The 10,795-nt window shown below is 44.0% G+C and overlaps 1 protein-coding gene across 2 annotated transcripts; it reads left to right on the top strand.

Moving 5' to 3' along the window:
- The first annotated feature begins 2,365 nt into the window (after positions 1-2,365).
- PMPCB (peptidase, mitochondrial processing subunit beta) lies at positions 2,366-10,789 on the top strand. 2 transcript variants are annotated; one of them, XM_058804843.1, is made up of 13 exons: positions 2,366-2,488; positions 3,838-3,978; positions 4,250-4,336; positions 4,813-4,942; positions 5,277-5,475; positions 6,133-6,212; positions 6,774-6,886; positions 7,505-7,648; positions 8,534-8,694; positions 9,952-10,037; positions 10,111-10,199; positions 10,424-10,499; positions 10,595-10,789. In XM_058804843.1, the coding sequence occupies exons 1-13, from the start codon at positions 2,399-2,401 to the stop codon at positions 10,657-10,659; spliced, it is 1,461 nt and encodes a 486-aa protein (XP_058660826.1). In that variant the 5' UTR covers positions 2,366-2,398; the 3' UTR covers positions 10,660-10,789. The 2 variants fall into 2 exon arrangements, with proteins under 2 accessions (XP_058660826.1, XP_058660828.1); XM_058804845.1 differs by lacking the exon at positions 2,366-2,488 and adding an exon at positions 2,812-2,877.
- The last annotated feature ends 6 nt before the right edge of the window (positions 10,790-10,795 follow it).

Here is a 10,795-nt window from a genome sequence, read left to right as displayed (position 1 = left end):
ATGCTAAATTTTAGATTACATTTACATATGAGACACTCCTATTTTGTTAAGTAGGAGACATATTATGGGGATAATCAGTTTATCTTAAGCTGTAATTCTATGTCTAGCAAGGATTCAAATTTCTAGGATGTATAATGGGTTAGTGAAATCTGGTAAAGCATCTTTGAGATAAATCCCAGCATATGAGATCAGTTAGATCTAGCTATAAAATGGAACAGAAGCTTAATTTTAATTTTCATTTGCACAGCTTGGTGCTTTACTTTTTTCTTTTACAACTTGACAGAGCTCTATCTGAAATTTAAAAAATGAAGGAACTGGATGGATCTTTTGAATATGCATTAACTAAATGGGAGAAACAAAACTAAAAAAAAGAAGTAGTTTCATGTAAGGTTAGATTTTCTATTCCATGAAAACTAATTTGACTCCAATGTAAATCCTCTGGTGAAAGGATGTGCATGCTTTGCAGCTACAAGATCCTTCTTACACAGGCTACGTGGACACTGAAATAGTACAGGCACCAAAGCAACAGTAACAATTTCAGTAGGAGATCTACAGTTCCAAATGAGGTCAAGGCATCATTGTGAAATTAGGAAGCATCTGGTTTCTTGGCATTTAGGTTTATATTTTAACCTTTGTGTTAACAACAGTGTCCCTTTCATTTTTAGTTGTATGCAATATATCATGCTTTGGGAGTTTACTATTTTTATGCAATTACAGTCCTTGTGACAGAAACTGGACAAGCCCAGCTGCAGGACTGAGCTGCTGTTTAAGCACAGAGCTTACAAACTGGCAGTGCAAACATTTTAGGGCAGTAAGTGCAATTTCATGCTGAACTGCCAAGGGAGTAAGAAATTGCCTATATACACAAAATACCCCCCAAAAAGTATACACTTAAAATACAGTGGATTTTTCTGAAACTGGTCCATGTTTTGGAGTCTGAGAAGCTAAATCTCAGAGCCTTCTCACACTTCAGGATCTGAGCCAGCCCAGGAGCTACCAACAATCCCCAGTCTCCTTTAAGAGTCAGGGTGGATTTTGTCACCTAAAATCTGCATGTGACTGATAACGCTTCAGGGGGAAGGGAGCAACACTTGGGACAGCTCTCAAGAATCACCTCTGAGTAACAGGACCTTGGCAGCGGCAGGAGACAGTTCATGCTCCTGAGCAGGAGCATCCTCAGTTCCCACCATTCTCAACCTCTTCCTTTTGATCAGAAACATCCACAGTTCCCACCTTTTCAACCTCTTCCTCATGATCATGTGCCCAGAGCTGAGCTTTCTTCCTCTTAGAGCAGGCAAGATGGGGAAGGTTTGTGGTATCTGTACAGAGGGTGTCAGAAGTACTGTGTCAGATGGTATCTGAAGCACTTTATTAACCCTGAATGGGTTAGGAAAATGGTACCTAGAAACACTGCTTCCTGCAGCATAAATGGTACAGATTTCTTTTTTTAAAGTAGTATTTTGTTTCTTTGCATTGTGTCACTTACTGTGGGGCAAATAACAGAATTTCACCCTGGTTCTCCTTCATTTTTGAGATAATGCTTGATTAGCCAAATGAAAAGTTCCTAAAAAATTTAACTACGAAGTCAAAACCAAACACTGCTTCTTGCAAGTCTGTACCTATTTATCTACAGCCATACATTCCAAACGTGCTCAGGGACAATCTTCGGCACTGAAATTGCTTTCACTGTTACACTTCCAGAGCTTTCACTGTTACACTTCCAGAGCTTTTCCCAGCCCAAATGTGGCTCTTGTCAAGCAGCATTGTCACCAGCCTGAGGGCGCTGCATTTACTGCTTGCACGAAGCCCTGCTATCCCTGACAAGTGTCTCAGCTCCGTTACACACACTTCCCCAAAAAAGACTCCAAGTTATTCCAGCCGCGGGATTTCCCAGTCAGAGCGGGTGTGTCCCGCAGGAGCGCAGCGCCCTCAGGCAGCCCTGCCGCAGGAGCCGCACCGCGCAGGGACGTGCCCACGGCAGCTCCCGGGGCTGAAGGCAGCGCTTTGTGCTTGCTGAACGTGGCCATAGTGGGATATCGGCTGGAAAATGCTTTTCCCAGACCTGCCTGCTCTGGGGCACTGAGGAGAACGGGACCATTAAAACCAAGCCCAAGCCTGCCAGAGCTCCAGGAGCGCTTGGATAACGCTCCCAGAAGGACGGTGGGATCGCTGGGCTTGTCCTGTGCAGGGCGAGCAGTTGGATTTGATGATCCCTCTGGGGCCCTGTGGGTCCCCGCGGGTCCCCTCCCACCCGGACATTTCCCATTCCCACCTCCCCGGGACGCGGCACTGCGGTTTGCGCTGCCCCTCTGCGCCCCCGACGGCGGCGGCTGGAACTGCCCCGCGCCTGCGCGCCCCCGAAGGCCTCCCGCTCCGCCCCGCCCACCACGGTGTCAAGATGGCGGCGTCTGCAGCACGCTCAGCGGCCCGGCGGCTTCTTTTGCCCTGGTCCGCCCGCCTGGTGCGAGCGCCCGGCGCGGCGCAGCGGGTGAGGCGGCAGGGAGGGGAACGGAGCGGAGGGAGGCGCGGGGAGCGTGGGCGCCGCGGTGGCTCCGAGCGCTGGTGCCCGGGCCGCCGCTGAGGGGACGCGGGGAGCTGGAGGCTGTGCTGCGCGGTGCATGCTGGGAGTTGTAGTCGCGGCGCGGTGCTCGGCGGGAGGTGTAGTGAGCGATCGGTGTGCTCGGGTTTGTGTGCGGCAGGTCCGGGGCTCCGCAGTGTGAGGGGGTGTCAGGGAACCGGGGATGCTCAGCAGGGATGAACTGGGCTGGAACATGCGCCCTGTGAGGAGAGGCTGAGGGTCCGGACCTTGTTCAGGCTGGAGATGCCATGGCTTCAGCTGGAGCTCTGAGAAGAATCTGTGCCAGCACCTGGGAGAAGGTTGTAAGGAACTTAAAACCAGGCCTGTCACAGTGGTGGGATGAGAGACAATGGGTGTAAGTTGAAGCAAGAGAGGAGAACCTGTTTATGTGGCAGTCAGGCAGTGGAGCAGGCTGTCACAGAGCTGTGCAGTTTCTCACAATTGGAGATTGTCAGTAGCCAGGTGCAAAAAGTCCTGGGCAAAGTGCTCTGACCAAGCTGATCCTGCTTGGAGCAGAAAGTTGGGCTACAGACCTCCAGTGGTCTCTTCAAACTTGAATTGTGCTGTGATTCCAAAATAAGTGAGTTTTAAGAGATCTAACATATTCTAGGAGGAGAGGGGTTGAAAGCTGGATTTTGTACTTTCGTGTTTAGGGCAGTTATGTGGGGAGAAAAATCTTGGTTTATTTGAAACATTTGAAATCACAGTTTTCAGGATAGCTGTTTGCTTGAATTTGAGATACATATTTACATTTCTTGTTATTGAAAAACTGCAGTAAGCTTCCCTTCTTTTCTACCCTGCTCTCATTTAATGTGCTTTAACTGCCCCCTGATTGTGCTGTTCTGATCCATGGCTGATGGATTTGCAGTCCTGGCATGGGCCCTTGGGCTGTATCTCAGTTCACTTTAGAAATCAGGTTCCCAGGAGAATTCCTGATGGTAAAGGTCCTGCAGGCTCTTGCTGGCAGCAGTGGAGAACAAGGGTGGCTGGCTGGTGAGAGATCAGCTCCTGTGTCAGACTGGAGGCAGCAGATGCATCTCCTCACTTGTAGTTATCTTCAGGGTTTGTTTCTCATTCAGGTTTCTGCTTCCCTTCTGTGAAGCAGTGGTGAATAGCAGTCCTGGATTCTCTCCCTTATAAATGCATGCTTTAAGAAGGATCCATGGACTTAATGCTTGAGTTCAGCAATACATTTTTCAGAAAAGCATCCTTGGATATAACTAAACAATCTGAGTGTGACTGATGATTTTCCTTTCCAGGGTGTGCATGTTGGAACAGGGAGGTGCACAGTTTCCAAAGCAGCAACAGAAGTAATCCTAAATGTCCCTGAAACTAGGGTGAGTCCTTTGGAAAATGGCTTGCAAGTAGCTTCTGAGGACTCTGGACTCTCAACGTGCACAGTAAGTAACTTACAAAAGGAAGGGGTTTTGTGTCTGTTTGAGTGTGTTCATTTCCTTGTGGAACTAAATTGCATTTGCATTTTAGTATTAATTAACAACTGTTCCTAGAACTTAAGCCAGGGCATAGAAATCTTAAGGCTTTTGTTGATTTGTAATTAGATTTTTTGTGGAGATCAAAATTTTCTTTTTCTTGAAAACCTGCTCTTTTGAGGAAAAAGCCATAGCAAAGCTTTTAGCTGGGAAAATGACTTTTTTTTTTTTCTTCACTGAGGTTGGACTTTGGATTGATGCTGGAAGCAGATATGAAAATGAGAAGAACAATGGCACTGCTCACTTTCTTGAGCATATGGCTTTCAAGGTGAGTGTGAAGATTGATGTAGACATTTACAATGAATTTTTATGCTATTTATCTCTAAAGATCAATGATAGATCAATGATAGATCTCTGTCAGAATTGTATAAATAAGTTTTCCAAAATGAAATGAGAAAAATAACATGGACAACCAGGATTTTGGTTTCCATTAGAAAAATGAAGCTAAAATCCTAGTTCTGTGTGTTACACAACTATAGATTACACAGATGTAATTTTTAACTCACTTTTACCTTCTTATAGTAGCCTTAGAAGACACAGTCACCCTTTAGCCAGCTCTTTATTTTCATTTGTGAGCGCAGTAGGATTTATATCTGACTTTAAAGCTTGGAGAGATTAGTATGCCTGGTTTATTTCCAGAACACATTTTCTTTCTCTTGATCATAACCTTTCCAGACAAGAAGTAGTGATGATGAGTAGATGAATTGAAGGGTCTAATGTGATTTTGTTATTGTTCTATTTCAGGGAACAAAAAAGAGATCTCAGTTAGACCTTGAGCTAGAGATTGAGAACATGGGGGCTCATCTGAACGCGTACACATCCAGGGAACAAACTGTGTACTATGCAAAGGCTTTTTCAAAAGACTTACCAAGAGGTAATTGCTCTCATTCATCAGAAAAGCTGCAGAGAACAACATGCTTATCCAGCCTCCAGTGAGATGACACAGAATGGTGCTTTTGCAGTGTCACAGTCCCTTCCTTGCCTGGTGAAAAATCCGTTCTTGAACGTCACAAGAACGTGAGAATATGGGTTTAGAGAGGAGCCAGCAGGGATGCTTATATTTGAAATATTTTTCTCTTCAGAGTCCCTAGATAAGATCTGTCCCCTTGCTAGTTTTATGACTCTTTGAGGTGGGTTTCACTTTTGGAACCATATTTTTCTAGTAGCCTGAAAATACTTCTTTCATTTCCGTCTCTGTTGGCAATCAGCTGTGGAAATTCTTGCTGACATAATTCAGAACAGCACCCTGGGAGAGGCGGAGATCGAGCGGGAGCGAGGAGTTATCCTGCGGGAGATGCAGGAGGTTGAAACCAACCTGCAGGAAGTTGTCTTTGATTACCTGCATGCCACAGCCTACCAGAACACAGCCCTAGGACGCACCATTTTGGGACCCACTGAAAATATCAAGTATGTCCAAAACTACCTCTGTCTTTAATTGTGTGGTAACTTTTATATATTGAGAGACTTAGCTAAAATGTAGAGAACAGTGTCAGATTTCATTTTTGCACTGGAGGGCAGCTGAAATTGCCCTGAATATAGTTGTAATAGAACCCCTGTATTGCCTTAGTTTCCTTGTAGGCAGTCATCAAAGGGTATGTGAACTTCAGATGTTCTCTGCATGGCTTGGGGTTTTTTTGCCATATTTTTCTCCTCTTTCTTATAAGTGCTCCTGGCACAAAATTGGAAATACTTCTTTTTCCTATAGGTCACATGTTAGGCATTATTGTAAGCACACAGTGTTTGCACTGCTCTTTCAGCATTTGTTTAGACCAGTGCAGATCAGAGGGCTGCTAAATGTGCTGCTTTCAAAGGAAAGGAGATCATTAGTGCATCCTGTCTCCACCTGCCTGAGTTGGAATTCTCACTCCTCCTCAGGAAGCTAGAAGAGCATTTTATTCAGTTCCTATTTGCTTTTTAGAAAGTCACCCTTATTTTAGCTTTCTGCTTCTGCTCTGAACAGTGGCAGCACTTTTAATTGTTTTGACAGTTGTTTTTTTTTACATTTATCTCTTTTTACTCTAAACTTTAGTGACACAGTAGTGCTGTCTCTTTTCCTGTTTCTAGATCCATAAATCGTAATGACTTGGTGGAGTACATAACAACACATTACAAAGGACCCAGAATGGTCTTGGCTGCTGCTGGAGGTCAGTATGGGGTACTCACCCTTGATCACATGAAACTGTGCTTGAAACCATGGCCTGAGTCTGTGGGAACCACGTGGTGAATCACCCATTGTTCAGCAGCTCCTGTTTGTTGTTGGCCCTCTGTAGCCCTGTGTGTTTTGTGCATTCAAACCCTTTGAGCTTTTGTTCCCTTTTCCTGTCAGTAATATTCCAGAAGCCTTAAATCAGGAACAAGAAGTGAATTGGAGGCCAAAGTCATTCTTCTATGTGGGCAGGAAAAAAGGGTCCTAGGAGGTGTGAAGAGGGGAATAGCGAGGAATGCAGAGAGAAAGATGTAACACTGAGGCTTGAAAGAGCAAAGAGCTTGATTTGATGTAGTTTTAATGGAAAGCTGTTAGAGAACCGGGCAGGAGGAATCATGATCTTGTTCTGTATAGAGGGAATGTGTGAAGAATCCAAAGGTGGGGTGTTAAAGCAGGGGCACAAAAAATTAGTACTTGGTTGAGTCTTTAAACTGTGCAGCAATTTAAATTAACTGTTCACAGAGTAACATCACAAAGCATGTGAAATACCTTTGTCCAGGGGTCTCTCACGATGAACTACTTGACCTGGCAAAGTGCCATTTTGGAAACTTGCCATCTGCTCCAGAAGGAGGACTGCCACCCCTGCCCCCTTGTAGCTTCACAGGCAGTGAGGTAAGCTGCTGGGTGGCTTTTTGGGCTGGCCTTACATCCCCTGACATGTGCTCTCGGGTGAGGAGAGAGGGCTGCTCTGCCACAGACTCAGCACATGAAAAGGTTTCTTTCCCCCAGTGGTGGCAATGGAATAGCTGCTTTCCAAAGCAATACTTCCCATTCTTTCTTGGACAAGCCTCACTGCCACCACTTTTTATTCTTCATCACTTCCTAGAGGAATACCTTCCTTATCCCTGCTCCTACTTTCCTTTTATCCTCTTACTGGAGCATTTCCACTTATTGGGAATCACTCATTTAAAGGATGTGGCAGAGAATGGAGGCATCCATGTTCTATTCCCATCTCTTCTCAGATTTTACAAAGTCATCAGATTTCCTTGCTGCTGGTAGTTGTAAAATGCCTTGCAATGCTTCTCTGTGTAGGTTGGCACAATGATCTGAAATTGCCTCAGGGGAGCAGTTAAGGCTGATGTTAAATTAATCTCCATATACTTTAATTCTAGTGCATGTTTTGTAATCCAGCTGTAGGGTGCAAGGGTGCAAAGGGTGATTGCTGTTGTTTAACTTGCCCTGTGCCTGAGTGTGTGCAGGTTGCTCTGGAGCTGCTGTGCTGTGTTGCAGATCCGGATAAGGGATGACAAGATGCCCCTGGCACACCTGGCCATCGCCGTGGAAGCAGCCGGCTGGTCTGACCCCGACACCATCCCCCTCATGGTGGCCAACACCCTGATAGGGAACTGGGATCGCTCCTTTGGAGGAGGAGTGGTGAGTGAGCCTGCAGGCACCTTCCTGCTCTCACTGAGGTTGGTGGGATCTCCCTGAATTGGTACTGCCAGGACAGAAAAGGGCATCCAGCTGTGAGCCTCAGAGGGTGTGTTACTCAGGATGTAGGAGAATCTTAGGAAGTGGTTCTAAACCAAAAATACAGGTTTGCCAGCCCTCATGGAATGTAGGATGTTTTATACCTATGTCATCATAACCTCTATATTATAAATGCAGGACCACCAACAAAGAGAAGGAATGGTGCATCTGATTCCATGTTGTCAGAAGGCCAATTAATTACTCTATTATACTGTTTTATATTAAAGAATACTATACTATACTAAAGAATACAGAAAGGATACTTACTGAATGCTAAAAAGATAATAATGTAAACTTGTGACTCTTTCCAGAGTCCTCACACAGCTTGTCTACAATTGGCCAATGAGTCAAAACAACTCACACCAGAATCCAATAGAACAATCTCCAAACACATACCACATGAGCACAACACAGGAGAAGCAAATGAGACAAGAATTGTTTTCCTTTACTCTGAGGCTTCTCACTGCCTTCCAGCTTCCCAGGAGAAAAACCCTGGGTGAAGGAATCATGTTCAGAGAATGTGAATGCCACACTTCTGGGTATCAGTAATTAACTGCCTCTTTCTTGAACCTAAGTGTCTTTGTGATTTTGGCTCAAATCTGGGGTGTTATTTTGAAATGTGATATTACGTGCAAGGAAAGAAAGGGTTGAAATGAAGAGCTGATAATTAACCTTGTAGCTACTACTGCATGTTCAGTCATCATTGAAATGAAAATGGGAAATGTGGAGGTGACTAGTAAGCTTTCAAAAAACTTCATGAAGTAATATCTTTTTCTTTTGCCTCGGCAGAATTTGTCCAGTAAACTTGCTCAGATTGCCTGCCAAGGTAACCTGTGTCACAGCTTCCAGTCCTTCAACACCTGCTACACTGACACAGGGCTGTGGGGACTCTATATGGTCTGTGAGCCATCCACTATTCAGGACATGGTGCACTTTGTTCAGAAAGAATGGTAAGCTACCAACTGTTTCTCTGGAAAGATTGTTTTTAGTGGAGGAATACAATTTAAAAATAAAGAGAATATTTTTCTCTGGTTGGGCTTGCTTGGGAACAACAAATGCATCAAATTCTAAACTTTGGCACCCAAAGCCAAGTCCCAGCGCCCAGTTTTTGACACCATTATTTGGAGTGAATAGCTTAAGATGTAGGTTTTGTTTCTTGCACGAGAAAACACAGCAGGGTTTTTTTTTTTTGACTGGGAAATGACAGAAGTCATGAAACTGTTAGGCCTTTTATTATGCTACTCAGTCACTGTGCAGCTTGTGAGCTGCAAGTGCCACCACTGAAAGAGCAAATATTTGTGGATGAGAATAATGAATGTGCAGTTACCAAACAGCTTTAGTCTGCAGTTGCTGCAGTTGATGTATCATGTGCTGCTGCTAGCTCTAGTGAATACATAGGAAAAGTTGAGCTGGTACATATGGAAATTTGAAACCTATGATTCTAGACAATATTCATTCATCTGAGGCATAAATCTGTTTTGAAGGATAATGTTTTGAAGACCATGATGACTGTAAAGCTTGAACTGCTGATGCTATTAAAAACACATGCATGTTACTTAAAAGCACTTGATTTAAAGTGGGTGAAGTTGAAACAAATCTTGAAAATGAGGAGTTTCTTTAATCACATAAATCACTTCTTATACACCATTATTCTATGAAATCCCTGTTCAGTGGTGGAGAAAAAGGTTAGCACTGTGACTCTGCTGCAGCTTAGCACTAGGGAAGATACAGACAATTCTTGGGACAGGAATTCAGTGTTAAGCTATTTAATGCATCCTCCTCTCCTCACAAAATGTTCCATAGGCAGTGTGGCAAGTTATTGTCTCACCAAGAGGAGCCAGGAAGCTGGATTGCCTTCTAGCTAATTGCTTGTTACCCAGTTCCTTGGCTCTACTTTCTTAGCAACCTCCATTCTCAAGATAACAAGTACAGAGTGCACTTGCCTCAAAGTATGTAATAAAATGAAATACACCTCTTCTAAGAGAAAGAGCTTGCTCTTGGGTATCTTGATACGCTTCTAAAACCCCTACTTTGAGGCTGCTGCTTTGTATCCATGGCTAGTTTTCCAAGCTGTCTTACAAGCTTTATCTACAGAAGAGTAGTTAGTGCCTGGTAGGTGCAGCAATGCCTCTGCACCTTATCACAGGCAATCTTGTGTGCTATAGCCTGCCATTATTTAATGCCTTTGGACTGAAACTGTTTTTCAGGATAAGACTTTGCACAAGCGTTACAGAAAATGAAGTAGCTCGAGCAAAAAATCTTCTGAAGACAAATATGCTGCTACAACTTGATGGTGAGACTTATGAGAACTTCTTACTCTTTGTGGAGCCATAGGCTGATAACTGAAGGATTTTTTCCTGTTTTAGGGTCCACACCAATCTGTGAAGACATCGGAAGACAAATGCTGTGTTACAAGCGCCGAATCCCAATTCCAGAACTTGAGGCAAGAATTGAAGTAAGTGGCACTCACGTTGCAACTTTTAAAAGGCCATCAAGAAAATGACTTGCTACAGAAAGTAACAATATAGAAATTGTATTTCTTTTTCAGCTGAGAAAACATTTCCAACTGAGAAAACTTCTGAGGGTTTTGTTTCCTGCTCCCTTGGATTATACAAAATTAAGATCAGAAACGGTTTTATTATGGGACTGTAACAAAGATGCCTCTTTTACCCCTTTTAGGCAATAGATGCCCAGACTATTAGAGAAATCTGCACAAAGTACATCTATGATAAGCATCCTGCAGTTGCTGCCGTGGGTATGTGATACAAGTTTCCCAATCCTCCCATAACCCCTCCAGACCACTTGCTGTGAGCTGAGCATGTGTCATGGCAAACTTTCTTTAACTTCCAGGTCCAATTGAACAACTTCCAGAGTATAGCAAAATCTGCAGTGGCATGTATTGGCGTCGTGAGTAGTGAATAACAAGAACTTCAGCATATTTTAGCTTTAAAAAACCAGGAAAACAACAAAAACCACCCAACAAATCAACTACACCCTTTTAAAACTTTGGAGTTGCTTTTGAGAAGATTAAAACTCAAGAACCAGCCCCTC

Source organism: Ammospiza caudacuta, chromosome 5 (assembly GCF_027887145.1).
Source record: "Ammospiza caudacuta isolate bAmmCau1 chromosome 5, bAmmCau1.pri, whole genome shotgun sequence".
Lineage (NCBI taxonomy): Eukaryota > Metazoa > Chordata > Aves > Passeriformes > Passerellidae > Ammospiza > Ammospiza caudacuta.
Note: the sequence above shows the minus strand (reverse complement) of the source record. Positions and strands in the feature narration are given on the sequence as shown.

Coding starts and splice junctions, on each gene's coding strand:
- PMPCB (XM_058804843.1), top strand. CDS start 2,399: ATGGCGGCGTCTGCAGCACGCTCAGCGGCCCGGCGGCTTCTTTTGCCC. Junction 3,979..4,249: donor CTGGACTCTCAACGTGCACA/GTAAGTAACTTA, acceptor TTCTTCACTGAG/GTTGGACTTTGGATTGATGC. Junction 6,213..6,773: donor GGTCTTGGCTGCTGCTGGAG/GTCAGTATGGGG, acceptor ACCTTTGTCCAG/GGGTCTCTCACGATGAACTA.